The sequence below is a fragment of the Physeter macrocephalus genome, chromosome 8, assembly GCF_002837175.3.
Source record: "Physeter macrocephalus isolate SW-GA chromosome 8, ASM283717v5, whole genome shotgun sequence".
In the NCBI taxonomy this organism is placed as follows: Eukaryota; Metazoa; Chordata; class Mammalia; order Artiodactyla; family Physeteridae; genus Physeter; species Physeter macrocephalus.
The window spans coordinates 90,184,803-90,202,081 of record NC_041221.1 but is presented as its reverse complement, the minus strand read 5'-3'; the positions used below and the strand labels follow the sequence as shown (position 1 = coordinate 90,202,081).

Genomic DNA, 17,279 nt, shown 5'->3' with positions numbered 1-17,279 from the left:
TTACAATAGCCAGGACATGGAAGCAACCTAAGTGTCCATTGACAGCCTATCAGTTAAAGAAGATGTGGCACATATATACAATGGAATATTACTCAGCCATAAAAAGAAACGAAATTGAGTTATTTGTAGTGAGGTGGATGGATCTAGAGACTGTCATACAGAGTGAAGTAAGTCAGAAAGAGAAAAACAAATACCATATGCTAACATATATATGGAATCTTTAAAAAAAAAGTGGTTCTGAAGAATCTTGGGGCAGGACAGGAATAAAGACGCAGATGTAGAGAATGGACTTCAGGACACGAGGAGGGGGAAGGGTAAGCTGGGACGAAGTGAGAGAGTGGCATGGACATATATACACTACCAAATGTAAAATATATAGAGTGGGGAACACCTGCATAGCACAGGGAGATCAGCTTGGTGCTTTGTGACCACCTAGAGGGGTGGGATAGGGAGGGTGGGAGGGAGACACAAGAGGGAGGAGATATGGGGATATATGTATATGTATAGCTGATTCATTGTGTTATAAAGCAGAAACTAACACACCATTGTAAAGCAATTATACTCCAATAAAAGATGTAAAAAAAAGAAAAAACCCCTATCAGTGATTGGCAAGTGAAACAAGCTCAGGGCTTCCACTGATTCTGCATTATGGTGAGTTGTATAATTATTTCATTATATATTACAATGTAATAATAATAGAAATAAAGTGCACAATAAACGTAATACCCTTGAATCATCCCAAAACCATCCCCACTGCCGCCCTGGTCCTTGGAAAAATTATCTTCCACAAAACCGGTCCCTGTGGCAAAAAGGCTGGGGACCGCTGTTCTAACCAGGTCCCTGTTGCCAAAAAGGTTGGGGACCGCTGTTCTAACCAAGGGATGGGGAGCACGCTATTTCAGGGCAACTCACCACCAACCCCCACTAGGCCGTCACACCTAAAACTTGCAGACAAAATTTCCAATATCAAATGTCCAAATCGTAAGCAAGAGTTTGTGTTTTAATAATAGGAATATATCTTTTTAAAGTAATCTACATAAAGTTGTACTAAGGTTCAAGTTTTACCTTTCAGTCTGTAATGAATTAACTGAGTCTTTTCTAAAGCATGAAAAGAAAGAGATAAAAAGTCAAAAAAGAAGCAGAGAACACAGCAAACAAACACCCTACTTAATCTAAGAGACAATAAAAACATCTGAGAGTTTGAGATCTAATGAAAATAGCAAATTAAATTTTAAAAGGAAAATGCCTTCATAAGAACTAATTCTATTTTGAAGATTACAAATTTGGTTATAAAATAACTGTAATGTTTAAAAAGCATCACACAATTTTTAAATGTCTTTATGCTGTCCAATGTACAAAGCTACAATATATGATGGTCTTTAAATTTAAATAAATCTAAAAGCTCACATATTTACACATATAGCTGAGATTAGCAAACTTCACAATGATCACTTCTGATTAAAAAATGAAGAAACTTTACTTCGTTTGCAGTGAGTAAACAGAAACAAACAAAAAAGCCCATCATACCTAGTCTAGGAGGAAATGAAGTTAAAGGAGCCATGATAAGTTCCACATAAGTTAAATTCACAAGGAAATATTCTTCTAGTTCTGGTACATCGTCCTGCAAAAATTACACCCATTAAATTGTCTATAATTATGCTCTCAAATTAATTACCTTGCAAGCTGTTTTTAAAAATTATCTTTTAAATATAAATATATATATTTAAATAGTATACAGAAAACAAAATGCAAACATAGAGTAGAAAAGATTTAAATCAGAAAAAATAAACATGTCTTGGCAATGATTTTTTTTGGATTTAACACTAAAAGCAAAAGCAATAAAAGCAAAAATAAACAAGTGGGACTATATCAAACTGAAAAACTTCTGCACAGCAAAAGAAAACATCAACAAAAGAAAAGGCAACCTATGGAATGGGAGAAAATATTTGCAAATCATACATATCCAAAATATATCTAAAAAAGTCATACAACTCAATAGCAAAACAACAAATAATCTGATTTAAAATGAAGAGGGACAGAATAGAAATTTTTCCAAGGAGGAAATGCAAAAGGGCCGACCTGTACATTAAAAGGTGCTCAACATCACTAATCCTCATAGAAATGCAAGTCAAAACCACAATGAGACATCGCCTTACATTTATTAGAATGGCTATTATCAAAAAGCCAAGAGGTAAGTGTTGGTGAGAATGTGGAAAAAGAAGAACCCTTCACACTGTTGGTGGGAATGTAAATTGGTGCAGCCACTGTGCAAAATAATATGAAGATTCCTCAGAAACTTAAAAATAGAACTACCAGCAATCCCACACCTGGGTATTTATCCAAAGGAAATGAAAACAAAATAGTGAAGCGGTATCTGCACTGCCATGTTCACTGCAGCATTATTCACAGCAGCAAAGTTATGGAAACAATTCAGTGTCCGTCAACAGATGAATGGATAAGATGTGGTATATATATAAAATGGAATATTATTCAGCCACAAGAAAGAAGGAAATCCTTCCATTTTTGACAACACGGATGGACCTTGAGGGCATCATGCTAAGGAAAATAAGCCAGACAGAGGAAGACATACTGCATGGCATAACTTATGTGTGGAAACTAAAAAAAAAGTCATACGCGTAAAAACAGAGCATAGAAAACTGGTTTCCAGTGGCTGGGCTGGGGTTGCAGGGGGAATAGGGAGGGATTGGTAAAAGAGTACAAACTCAGCTATAAGATGAGTAAGGTCTGAGGATCTAAGGTAAAACATGGTGACTATAGTTGACAACACTGTACTGTATAATTCAAATTTGCTGGGACAATAGAACTTAAATGTTCTCACACACAAAAAAAGATAAATACATGAGGTGATGGATGTGTTAATTAACTAGATGTGGGGAATTCTTTCACAATGTAAACATATATCAAATCAACAGAATATACACTTCAAATATCTTATAATTTTATATATTTTTTAGATTCTACATAAGTTTACCATATAGTACTGGTTAATTATACTTCAGTAAAGCTGAAATTTTTAAAGAAACATAAAATTATTAAACTTACACCTGGTTGTATAGGTTATTAGGTTGAACCACATGAAACTGCTAATATTATATCATTTTTTACCTGGACTAATATAATATGTAAACCAATTATATATACAAACTTAGTATACCTTAAATATAATAAGAGCTAAATATTTTAAATTACCTTAATATCCAATGATTAGAATGAGGAATAGAATAATACTATGGGAAAAATATAGGCTTTGCAATCAAAGAGACCTAGAACCAAATTTCTGTAATTTTAGGTGAGTTACTTAAATTTTAAGGCCTCAATTCTGGCATCTTTATAATGAGGGAAGTAACTGCTACTTTGGGGATTGTAATAATGATTAAAAATAATGTGTATGGAGTACCTGGCCTAGAGAGAGTCCCTACAAAGTGACAGATATTTGTGATGGTTAATTTTTTTTTTTTTTTTTTTTTTTTTTTTTTTTTTTTTTTGCGGTACGCGGGCCTCTCACTGCTGTGGCCTCTCCCGTTGCGGAGCACAGGCTCCGGACGCGCAGGCTCAGCGGCCATGGCTCAAGGGCCCAGCCGCTCCGCGGCATGTGGGATCTTCCCGGACCGGGGCACGAACCCGTGTCCCCTGCATCGGCAGGCGGACTCAACCACTGCGCCACCAGGGAAGCCCTTGTGATGGTTAATTTTAATACAATATTACTATTAATCACTAATAAGGCAGTTGCTCAAAACATGAGGATGAGCAAAACACACATCAGTAGTAACCAGACAGCCAACAATATTGTGACATAGAAACCCAATGTATATATATGAATATATAATATCAGTACATACACCTCTCTCTTCATTGTATTTAATGGAGATACATTGGCATTGAAAAAATAAGAAAATGAAAGTCACAGTTTCTATCTTCTGTAATACAGGGACCAATGTGATTTACAGAATCAGCGATGTAAAAGGGACTGTCCCCCCACCTACCCGCACTGTTCCCCACCTCCATGCAACAACTCTCCCCTATCATGCCCCAGGCTGGCTTATTTCTGTAAATACAGTCTTGCAGTCTCTTAATCTTGTGCTACTCTGAGAACAGAAACGACTGGGGAGAAACAAAAACCTGGGGAGAAAAAAGGAAACTTCGAAACCTTGTGTTCATAAAACAAGACTGTAAACCAGACTTCTGAAGTTGGCTATATATTTTCTGCTTTAAAAACTAACGTATCTAAGGAATAATCCATTTATTTGTATTCAATTACATTAATAGATTACATATTTAGAAGAATACTTACCTTAAAGTTTTATCAAATCTTGTGTTGTATGTCACGTACTGAAATAACATTACTCTTCATCTTACGGCTTTAGAGTTCTCATACTACTATATTAGGTCACAGTGCCACAGTAATCAACAAAATAAGAATTACTGATTTCAGATGGTAGATGGTTTACAGTACTTATAATTTTGTAAAAGTAAAAGGCCTCTGAGAAAATTAAAACTTTAAAAAATAGAACCCCAAAATACATAGCAACTGAAAATTATTTTTCTAAGGCAATATTCATTCTCTCTCTTTCTCCCTTCCCCTACACCTCCACCCCACACATCGCGTCCTACCCTCTCCATATGTACTATTTTCATAAACTTCTTGGAAATGAATTTAGGTAGTTGAAACACTAAGTCCCAAAACAACACAAGATTTCCCAACATGAAAAATCATTTAAAACACAATTTCAGTCAGAAATGACTACTTTAAGTTTGACCATAATCACGTTTTATACCATCAGCCTCTAGTGAGTTTCTCACTATCTCTAATTTAACCGGTCCTAACAACTAAGTCGCTGACCTACACAGCTTTGCTGGTCCAATGAATCCTTTGGAGTAATCAAAATGCTCCTTTGGAATCTCTTAGGCCAATGACACCTTAAACAGGACTGCCCTAAGGAAATTTTCTTTATCACAAGTTGCTTCTGTGATAAAATACACAACAGACCAGCCTATCTAGACAAGAACAGAATCCCCTGTGCGATTTAAAAAAAAAAAAAAAAGTCACAAAAAGAAATAAGCTGATTTAAAGACACCAGAACATTTAATCAACTTCTACTTTTTATCTGGTTATTCGCGTTTAATACAGTAATAGCAAAATAAGCATTTTACCTCAAGTATAGTAATGTTGATGGCTGCTGCTGTTGCCCCTTCTTCTAAAATCAGAAAGCCAATTACTGGGACAAAGTCAACATTTGGCTCAGCTAGGTTTCCTTCTGTTTGGTTCTTTAGACTCAACATTCCAGGAACTGTGGTATATGTGACATTAATGGCTCCTAATTGAATTGGATGGGAAGGGATTTTAAAATTATTTAAAATTAAAAAATAGTATCTCATTACAAACTTGTTGACTTTCCTAAAAGCACATCCGTAGCCGTATTATTGGCCCCAATTCCTCACCCCTTCCTCTGTTCTTGGCCTTTACCATGTAATGGCTCAGTGATGTTGCACTGTGGGCAAGGCATCCCTGCCTACCTCTAGACTTTGACTGTGTGACTTATTTTGGCTTCTAGTACAAGGTAAAAGTGATGGTGTGCTAGTTCTGAGCCTAGACCTTATGAGGTCTGGCGTGTTTTTGCTTGCCTTCTTGTGCCTCTACTGGTGCCAGGAGAAGAATGAGAGACACTTGGAATACAGCCACCCTAGCCAAGCCCAGACTCAGTTAGTGGACCCACAGCTGGCCCATTGCCATATGCTGCTGAGAGTTTATGATTGTTTGTTGCACAGCATTCTGTGACACTAGATAAGTTCCTTTAATCTTTCAAAAATAAAGAAGTTATAAAGTCCTGTCCTGAATTAAGAAATATTGTTTTCCTGTCCCTGATTTATTCTAGCAATGGCTTTCATCCACCCTAGTAGAATATTAAAAAAGCACCTGCCTGGAAACTCCATTCATTCTAGAGTAACACAAACCTAGAGATCCAAATTCTCTGTTGATGAAAAGCTGAATTGTCATGTTAGCCTCCTGTAGCAAAACAAATCTTGATGAAAGAGCAAAATTTAACACTCCATGTGGTTCATCACTGGCTTCTACGGTCAGAACAGCTGCATATCCTTGAGCGTCAAGCAGAGCAGTTCCTGCTGGTGGAACTCCTAAGAAAGTCAGGGACCACAAGAAATCTAACAGTGACTTGACCTTAACTTCTAAATACTTAAAATATAACCCCACTTTCTGAAACATATTAAAGTAACCAGAAAGTGGTTACTTTCACTCCTCTAACAAATCTTCAGGGTGACAAACAGAAGTTACCTTTTAGTTTTTTTTTTTCTTCGGTAGCAATGTTGTTTTTTTTTTTTGGCTCGACCTATTATTGTCATTATGTGCTATACTGGTCATCTGAATTACAGAAAATGATTAGAAACTGAGGAAAATACCCAGAAAACTTGCCCAAATTAGTAAATCTAATTTATCCATAAAACTGATCCAGAATCCAAATTGGTCAGCTTAGTATAAAATTAGTTTCATTAAATTCTACCTTTGGAAATATATTTTATTCCATAGGAAATATTTAGCAAAACTTTTAGAGGTTTTAACTGAATCCATAAAGATAAGTATTTTCATTCTGAGCTGATTCTTTTGGATCTAAATGTTATGGGGCAGACAATATTTAAATAACATTTTTTAAATCGCTATGCATCTAACTGTTAAATATAGAGACAGCAACTATTATTTTTTTCTGAAAAGAATAATACATCAGAAAAATAATTTAATTAAATTCTGCATTACCTTGTGTCGTGACATCATACAGAATGACCTGGTATACTTCTTTCTCCTCAGGAATACTGTCATCCAACAGATGCACAGATATTGTTTTATTCAATGACCCCTATGTCAAACAGAAAGAAATTCATCCCTCTACTGTCACTGAGCACAAACTATCTCCTGCTTTTACTGGCCTTATAAATTGTGCATCCAACTATATTTTCACGTAAACAAAGTGTTCTGTGGCTTAAAAAATAAATTAAATAAAAAACCATTGACTCATAAGAAAACAGGCTTAAAGTAGATAGGGAACAACTGTGGAAGATTTTGAGTGCTGAGCTCATGAATATAGATCTTATCTCGTGAGCAATGTAGCCCTATTGAAAATTCCAGACAAAGCAATAAGTTCGAGAGATTTCTATGGCAGTGGTTAATGGGAAAAACTGGAGTATAGAAAAGAAGACCAGTGTTGTAGGGAAACCAGTTATTAGAAGTCAAATGTAGTTCCCAAGGCAGAAGGTTATAGGGGTTAGGCTTAATATTGAGGGAGTGGAAATGAAGAGAAAAAGAATTAAACAATTTACCAAACAAGAATTCATATCAAGTGAGCGTGGAGAAGAGAAGACGAAGAGAAACAATAAAGTAGTGCTAACTTTCTACCCAAGAACTGCTTTCTTATAGTTATTTTCCACCAATCATCTTCTTTCAAACTGTCAGCAAGAGCTTTTAAAGGTAACCTCAAAAATACTGTGTGAACAGAAGATAAAAAGACATTTGCTTCTCAGGCTATGTTTGCTGTTTCATAGCAGTGAAACATTTAAGTTCCAGGTGCATTGAAAGTTCCAAGACAGTGAGGGGTAAGAGAAGAGGGACAAGCAGTACTCATCATCTTCAGAATGACACAGTTGACACCAACAGTGGGAGGGCAAGAAAGCAACAAGAGGGCTTGCCTCAAATACAAAGTCAACTTTTACTGTTTCCTTAAAGGAGATCTACCTAGTACATATGGAAAAACAAACCCCCTCCTTAAGTCTTAGAAATTATTTGAGTAATGTTCTTCCTTTAGGTTTCTAAGGAAGCAGCTCCCTCATGGATCTCAATTAATCTTTGTATTACGTAATCAGAGTTTTCCCATTTTCCTCATAAAACACAGTTACCTCCAGATATTGCAGTAAAGCTTTTCTTGCTGGTATTACCTCAGGAAAGAAGAGCTGTCCGGTAAAGTTAGCAAAATTGAGTTCTACGTTTTGCCCAATAATTTTCCAGTTAACAGTAACATTTCCTCGACCAGGGGGTGTTCTCATCACATGGAATTGTAAAATTTCTCCTGCAGGTGAAATGTACAGATTGATGAATGTTTAATGTAAAATGAGCTTAACATTTGAAGTCAACAAAACCCAAATCCCAAACATGCAACTACTACAGTACCTTTTCCAAGAATATTACAAAGCTGTTCTGTTTGCAATTTTCTAGAAGCTTTATACATGCTTATTGTTTATTAACACATTATTGCTTATCCCACTTCTAAATACTTCCATTTAGTAGAACATCAGGAAGTTTAACATGTAAAAGTTACAAAAGCACATGCTAAAATGGAAAACACAAACTTTTATACACTCCAAAACATGCACCAGAACACAAATGTTCTGTAAATTAAAGAAAATAATTAAGTCCTCATGGTCAAAACTAGTAATAACACAAGTAAATTCTTCCTTCACTTCCCAAAAGGACAAAAATTCCTTACACTGGTATGCAATGTGATTTTACACAATGCATGCATAAAAATGCTTGCAAATACCTGAAAATCACATTTCTTGAAATTGTAACTTACATATACCATCAATGATTTTGTTTTATAGAAAGAAATACAAAGGAAAGGTGTCAAATCTGTATATCAACCTCTGTAACTTCACCAAAGTTACAGCTATCCTTCCTGGATAAATGAGGCATTTTAGATACTTTCCATTCCTGGCTTTTATCCTCATGTAATATTTTGTAAAACTGAAGAAAATCATAAAAGTCATTTCTTCTAAATTGCTGGAAGTGAAAAGTAAGCTCCTAGGGAGTACTGGTGATGGCCAAGTGTCTTGCTGTAAATATGCTGAATTCAAAATTTTATGATGATGAACAGAAGTTAAGGTACATTAATGAACTATATTACTAAAGACTAATAATTGTTAAAAGATAAATGAATTCATGTTTAAAAGGCTTTAAAGAACACATCCTTATAGCATAGACATATAGTTGAAATCCATGCATGGTCATTAAAAATATCACTTTTACTCAGTTATCCAATACACACTTCTGACACCTTTAAATGAGGAGAGTAGCAATAACACAGTAAAATATAAACACCCTTTCCAAATATGTTTTAACTACCACAGTTTTTTAAATTTTTAAAATAATAAAATTAAATAATTATTTCTAATAGAAAGGTTTCTTAAAATATCATATATTCATTAATTTAGAGATTATCTTATTTCAATTACTAAAAAAAAATTTTTATACTAAATTTAAGCATACATAACTTTAATACATTTATTACATAAATTATTTTGGGACAGCAGAAAATATAAGAAAGCAAAAACAGAAAGACTTCTAAATAAAATTTCCTAAAACAGTTGAATGTTTAATGTATACATTTTAAAATGTTTCAATACAAAAAAAATTTTTTAATTGCTATCACAATGGCAGACTATGACTTGGATGTTTTTACTGAAACATAAAGGAAATGTTATTAGAAATCAGAGTGTCCAAAGGTTAGGATATAACTGAAGGAATGGGTACAATCAGCCATAATTGCCATGCCATTAAAAATTTTTATACTTATATAACTCATATGAATAAAACACAGGCACTACAATGAAACCCTGGAGTCTCTCTATTGTATACCAGGCAGAATTTCTCAAGGATTTATTACTGAATGGCAGAGAGAGAGAACCTTGGAGTTATTAAGCTCTTTCGCCTACAGTGTTGTCTGGTGACCCAAATAAAAAGGTATACAGAGTCATGGTTTTCAATTTTTTTTTAATCACAAAACCTAACAATATTTCAAAATGAAAATTATAGAAGTTTGAACAAGTGCTAAAAATGCTGTGGGAATACAAGTGGCAAAAAAAAAATGTAGGTCAATGAAAATCCATATTGAAGGGGAACCTGTAAATATCATAATAAAAAAATTATGGTTGCAAGATGGTACATAGAGATTTGGGAATAAATACACCATTAAAGGCAAAACTAAAAATGAAATGCTAAGGAGAGAAAAAAGTAAAATCCTCCTACAAACTTATTACATGTAAAAATGCTCAGTCTAATACCACTTAATATCACCTTTGAAAATTTAATGTTACCATGCAAGAATTTAACTTGCAAGAAAATATTACAAGAAACACAATTTGAAGCACAACACACACACAAATAAAAGGTAAACCAAGTATTCCTTAAACACATAATTTCATGAGCCTATTAAAAATCACATCAACAGCATAAATAGTGTGAAGATTTTCCTAAGAATCAAAATAGAGGTATTAACTGCCTCTTTAAGGCAAACTGCCAAGAATCAGGTCCATTTAAAATGCCTTCTAGGGACTTCCCTGGTGGTGCAGTGGTTAAGAATCTGCCTGCCAATGCAGGAGACAAGGGTTCGACCCCTAGTCCGGGAAGATCCCACATGCCACAGAGCAACTAAGCCCGTGTGCCACAACTACTGAGCCTGTGCTCTAGAGCCCAAGAGCCACAACTACTGAAGCCCATGTGCCACAACTACTGAAGCCCACGCACCTAGAGCCCGTGCTCTGCAACAAGAGAAGCCACCCCAGTGAGAAATCCACACACCATAACAAAGAGTAGCCCCCGTTCACCACTACTAGAGAAAACCCACGCTCAGCAACGAAGACCCAACACAGCCAAAGATAAATTTAAAAAATTATTTATTTATTTTTTTTTAAAAAAAGCCTTCTAGGAAGAATTACCAGAAAGCTACCTTCTACCTAGAGGAGGAGTCAAAGAACATAGGAAAAGGAAAAAATTAGAAACAAGTGCTCAGTCTTCTAAATACAAGGGAAGGACAGAAGATAGGTCCTAAAGAAGGAAGGTAAAATTTTCAGATAGCCAATATTTTACCACACTGCCTTCTAGTTTTTGCCCAGAATGAAGACCTAGAGAGGGCCCTCCCGCACTAAAGAGTCTGACTAATTCCTGGAAGATCATCTTGATATGAAATCTAGAGTCCACCAAAAATCGGTGATACATTTTAACTCTAAGCAGAAGATCTAAGACCAAAAAAAAAAGGGATTTCCCTGTTAGTCCAGTGGTTAAAACTTCACACTTCCACTGCAGGGGGCATGGGTTCAATCCCTGGTCTGAGAACTAAGATCCTACATGCCACGTGGCACGGCCATAAAAGACCAAAAAAAAGGAAGATCTATCATATGGGTTCTAGACCTAGCCTAACACAAATAAGAAATATGAATATAAAATTCATTTTAATAACCCAGAGTATTTCGTGTGTTTCTTCCTAAAACAAATCAGGATTGTTTTTACAAAGATAAACGTCAACTACAATGATATAAAAATAATGGAAAACTAAAATACAGGAAATATATTTTAATAGATTCATGTATACGTGGTATACAGTAACCATCCAAACTGATTGTGCTCTACAATTAATAGAAAATGAGTTAAAACAATTACAGAGACACGAATAATATGAAACACAAACTGTCAATAAGAAAAAAAGTTGAGTGTTTCTAATATAGCAGTTCGACATATATTTTTAAAGAATCACATCTCTTGTTCAAATCTTTACCTAGAAAAAATACATGCTGTCTCTGAGAAAAGGAGAAATTTTAAATCCATTGAACATGACATAATGATTATGATGCTGCAGAGATGTGTGAAGTGAAACATCTAACACAGATTTATAAAGAGCACATTTATACATACTTTGCAACCACAGTAAAAATCTATTGTCCTATATTTCTAAAGTCTGCCCATTACATTTGAAAGAAAGTAATATTTACCACTGGGCATCTGTCCAATTGCTTTAGGACAAAAATGTAGAACTAGGATTCTACAGAATTCAATACACTGTTAAACACTGAGGCAATTCCTCCCCAGGAAATGAAAATGTATTCTAGAGCCAGAAGTTCAGCATTGTCCACATTTTAAATCTAATCACATAAATGAAACTCCAACACTAAGTCAAAAGCAATGTTAACATTGTCAAAAGCCTACATGACATGTTTTTTTTTTTTTTTTTTTTTTTTTTTTTGCGGTACGTGGGCCTCTCACTGTTGTGGCCTCTCCCTCTGCGGAGCACAGGCTCCGGACGCGCAGGCTCAGCAGCCATGGCTCACGGTCCCAGCCGCTCCGCGGCATGTGGGATCTTCCCAGACCGGGGCACGAACCCGTGTCCCCTACATCAGCAGGCGGACTCTCAACCACTGCGCCACCAGGGAAGCCCTGGCATGATTTTTTTACCCCATTTCTTTAGCAGTTATCTTTGAAGAATCACCATGAAGTTTTCATTTTTGTAAACATCTGCTTGATATACATTTCTCTATGCAATTTTGCAGTAATACAAAGAATACATGCACAAAATACTGAATTCTTGAGGTTAGACATAATGTTTTGAAAAAAGAATATGAATTTAGACTCTAGGAAAAGGTTTAGGAGGAAAGGGAAAGAAAAGTAAATTAAAAAAATAGAAATTCCTCCCAATTTTTATTTAGAAAATGTAAAAATTCTAGGGAGTACTGATTAATGAAAGCAATTCATTGTTCTATTTCCTGTACCAAACTCATGCTCATAGATTGATATGATGAAGCAGATAGGATATGCTTTTGATATGATAAACCAATAACACATTTGGACCATGTGTTTTTTTGTTTTTTTGTTTTTTTTGTGGTACGCGGGACTCTCCCGTTGCGGAGCACAGGCTCCGGACGCGCAGGCTCAGCGGCCATGGCTCACGGGCCCAGCCGCTCCGCGGCATGTGGGATCTTCCCGGACCGGGGCACGAACCCGTATCCCCTGCATCGGCAGGCGGATTCTCAACCACTGCGCCACCAGGGAAGCCCTGGACCATGTGTTTTAATGACTAATCATTTTTCCTCTTTGCATCCCCTGCAGATATTTAGCTGTTGGAGACTAAAGAGACCACAATCTGGTTTTCAGGTGTTAAGTTCGATCAGGTGAAAGAACACAGGTGCCAAGACCCTGCAGTTTCCCCAAGATGACTTGGTACTCAGCACAAGAGCCTGCGTTTCTTCAGAGCCTCCAACCCACCACCACTGTCACCACCCAGACTCCCATAGGATGCATGTAATGACGCTAGCTCCTTTACGGTTAAAATGCCCTTCAAGTGATCCTGGACATCCAAATACTTTTGTATTCTTAAAAAAAAAAAAAAAAAAAAATCCCATCATATTGCTGAAAATCACATAGCTAGTCCAGCTCTGTGTCCTCCCTTAAATCTAATCCTTTCTGGTCCCTGAACTTATTTATACCACCCCCCACATGCCACTAACACTTTTATTCTCTTCTTCTACATTTCCTTCTTCTCTATATTTCTTCAACAAAACAAAGCAAGTCCAAAATACTCTATGCTTTAATCTGGTTTCTCCAATTTTTCTCCTTTCCTTGCTCACAAAGCCAACAAACAGAATATCCCCTAAGGCAGTGCTTCTCACCCCTAATGCAGTAAAGGACAGGGTTTTGTTTTGTTTTGTTTAAGTAATTTTTTTTTTTTTTAGTTTTCTTTTATCTGAAAATATCTTTATTTCACTTTCTTTCTTGACAAATGTTTTCACTAGTATAGAATTCTGGGTTGGCTTTATTCTGCTTTGAGCACTTTTTTTTTTTTTTTTTTGGCTGCGCTGGGTCTTTGTTGCTGCACACGGGCTTTCTCTAGCTACAGTGACCGGGGGCTACTCTTTGTTGCGGTGGCTTCTCTTGTTGCGGAGCACGGGCTCTAGGTGCATGGGCTTATGTAGTTGTAGCACGTGAGCTCAGTAGTTGCAGTGTACGGGCTCTAGAGCGCACAGGCTTAGCTGCCCTGCAGCATGTGGGATCTTCCCAGACCAGTGGTCAAACCTGTGTCCCATGCATTGGCAGGTGGACTCTTAACCACTGGACCACCAGGGAAGTCCCAGACAAGGGGTTTTTGTCTGTTTTTTGTTTGTTTTGTTTTGTTTTCCTTGATCTATCATAAACTGACATTTTTGTAAAACACAATAAAATAAATGACTAAAGTTAAATGGCAAAAAGAACACACATACAAAATGTAAGCCCATAGATATCACTTTTGGATATCACAGCAAAATGAAATCGTTATAAAAGTCTCTAGAAAAGATTCTTTCAATTTTCAAACTTATCTTGTCACAAACCAAAAGCAAATACTTCATGTGCAGACGTCAGCTTGAGGACCGTACTTTGAAGAGCACTGCCCCCAAGGCTTCTACAGTCCTGTCTTTTGTTATCCTTAGTTATTTGCTTACCATGCCAAGTTTTCCTTTAAAATTCCTCTGCAGTTACTACTGTTCCCTCTAGCCCATTTGGGAATCTAATCTCACTTGTTGCCCATGTTAGTACGAGACACGCTGGTTACTTTCTTCTGATAACTAATGAAAACACGTTCTTATTTTGCTCCCTTCCCACCTCTGGCAGAGCCTTCTTTCCCCTTTCCCCTTTGCCTTTTTTTTTTTTTTTTTTTTTTGTGGTATGCGGGCCTCCCTCTGCTGCGGCCTCTCCCGTTGCGGAGCACAGGCTCCGGACGCGCAGGCTCAGCGGCCATGGCTCACGGGCCCAGCCGCTCCGCGGCATGTGGGATCTTCCCGGACCGGGGCGCGAACCCGGTTCCCCTGCATCGGCAGGAGGACGCGCAACCACTGCGCCACCAGGGAAGCCCTCCCCTTTGCCTTTTGCCTGTCCCAGCACCTTACCCTGGTGTCCCACATAGCTCCATCCTTGACAACTTGCTTTTCTCCCTCTATCCACTAAGATCTTAATTTTAGATCTTTAATTTTCCTGATTTCAACGATTATCTCTAAAAATCCAATTTCCACCCCTAGCTTAAGATAGAGTCAGATTCTCTCACCAAATTTCCTCCTCTCACATGGACACTGTTACTCAAATTCATTATTCTTCCAACTCAAATCTTGAAATATTTACCCAACGTTCCTGCCTTGTCAGGTTCTGCAGTAGATGTAAGTTCAAGCAAAACAAGTTTCTTCTCACAAGGTGCCCTATAGCATAAGCTCTGGATTCAGACAACACTAGGTTTAAACCCCACCATGAATAACTATGTGCTGGGTAATCCCTCTAACATTGTTTCCTTGTGTGAAAAACTGGTGTATATCGTCATACCCACTTCATAGCCCTGTTGTTAAAATTCAGTGAAATGATGGATGTAAAATGTCTGGCATGCAGAAAACACTCAATAAGTGTTATTGTTGTTGTCATTATTATTGAGATTAACTTCTCTTCCAGTGACTTTTTACTTGTATTATACTACAAATAATTTTTCGAGAGTTGATGATCTGTCTTTAGATTGACTTACAGCAATTTGTTAGTCACTTTTACTCACTATTGCTATGACAACATGAGATTCTAAACCGTTAATAAAAGGAAAGAGTATTGGAAAATGGCTCAGATATTTGCATTAAGTTAAATAAACTTGCAAGTTGGGAGTACAGTAAGGTAAAAGGTGATGCACGCTAAAATGCATTCAGTTTCCAGCACAGCCACTAACTAGCTATATGATTCTGTGCAGTCACTTAATCTCTCTGTCTCAGTTTTCTCATCCATAAAGTCAAAGTCCAAATGCATGATCTATATCCTTTTCATTTCTTAACTCTTTTAGGTACAATTATTTTTTAATTTTAAACACAAATTATAGTGAAACAGACTATAAATACCAGTTTTATCTCAAACAGACTTATTCAAAGACAAAAACAGTTATAATGGTTTAAACAAAAAGTAGCCTATAAATGTAAACCCTATAAATGATGTAAAATATTAAGATTCAAGGAAATTACTGTTTTTTTACGGGAAAAGAGGACACTGTATAATTTTTTTCTAGTTTGGCACTTTGTTCATAAAATATACAAACATTTAAACATAAAATCCAGGCTAAAATATTCACTGATCAGAAACTGCTATTTTTTTTTGAACAGAGAGCCAACATTTCACCATTTACCATCAACAGCTACCATTGAGCACATACACACTATGTGCCCAGAACTATGCTAAGCACTTTACATTTATCCACTTAATCCTCACACAGCAACCTACGAAGGAAGTAGTATTTCCCTTCATTTAACAGATGAAAAAGCCGAGCATCCTAGGTTTGACCAATTTCATTAAAACCACACTAGTGGGGAGTGGCAAGCTGGAACACAATACTAATCTGCGAGGCTCCTAGATCTAGTTAAACAGTTCACTATACAGCCCTCTCCCAAATAAGCTCCATGTACATTAACATACCCAGCTGTACAAAATAATGAAAGAATTTTTTAAATGGGAAACTTTAAAAAACTAGACAAAAAATGACATCCATGGAAAAGAGAATGAATGTGCTCAACAAAAAAAGGAACCCACCTTCATGACCTATGACAGATCTGGAAGCAGTCTGAAAGCTAACAACTCCTGCCACATTGTCATTGGCCAAAATGTTCACTCTGACGGTGTCAGAACTGGGCAAAATTCTACTTCCGCCTTCGGTGTACACCAAGCTAACTATGATGCTTTCATCATCCTCTGGCTCAGAATCATCCAAAATGGTTAAAATGGCTATCTTTTTGGTTTCACCTATAAAGAATTAATGGAATAAAACCTAAGTAAGAAAATCATCAGCAGAGAATTCACAAAGGTCCAAGATAACTTCTCTCAAAAGAAAAAGTAAAAATACATGAGTGAATTATAACAGTTCAATACCATGAGTAATATTAGTGCCACTATAAGCAAACGTTGTATGTTAGTCTGTTAGTCTGTATACCCTTTCACCTATAAAACACTGTAAAAATTTCATTAATATGGGCAGATTGTGGAAAAGGACATTTTGAATTATGGAAAGTTAAAGGATAGAATTATTTCAAGGAATCATGGTTTTACTTCCTGGTCTTTAGCCTAGAACCATGACCTAGCTAGGGGAAGAGGTTCTGAAGCATCTACTGTTTACAAACAGATCCCTCTAGAAAGCAGGGTCTCATTCTGATTTTGGCATTACCATGAATGATTTTCAGGTAATCAAGCCAAAACTTCCCTGAAAGACCAGGAACACTTAGGGAATAGTGGTCAAAATGGGAAACAGAAATGGATGGTAAATTCTGAGCAAGAGAACCCACCTAAATAGGATACGTCTTCAGGGAGCCAGATGAGATGACGACATCAAATACTAGTCTCCAGGATTTGGGCAATAAGGGAAGGAGGCAGAAGAGGAATTCAAAGGAACACATAACAGCAACAAGGGCCAAGCAATCTACTTTGCAATTTGGTCTAGGACCCCACTAATAGA

The 17,279-nt window shown here is 36.6% G+C and overlaps 1 protein-coding gene across 1 annotated transcript in view; it reads right to left on the bottom strand.

The window, feature by feature from the left end:
* The window catches only part of ADGRV1 (adhesion G protein-coupled receptor V1), a 552,025-nt gene that overhangs the window by 432,584 nt on the left and 102,162 nt on the right, over window positions 1-17,279 (bottom strand). Inside the window, exons 34-40 of the mRNA XM_024125341.3 lie at window positions 16,364-16,573; window positions 7,960-8,090; window positions 6,788-6,887; window positions 5,974-6,153; window positions 5,173-5,336; window positions 1,528-1,621; window positions 1,066-1,098 (exon numbers count right to left, since the gene is read on the bottom strand). Coding sequence (XP_023981109.1) covers window positions 1,066-1,098; window positions 1,528-1,621; window positions 5,173-5,336; window positions 5,974-6,153; window positions 6,788-6,887; window positions 7,960-8,090; window positions 16,364-16,573 — 912 coding nt within the window. The remainder of the gene's footprint in view (window positions 1-1,065; window positions 1,099-1,527; window positions 1,622-5,172; window positions 5,337-5,973; window positions 6,154-6,787; window positions 6,888-7,959; window positions 8,091-16,363; window positions 16,574-17,279) is intronic.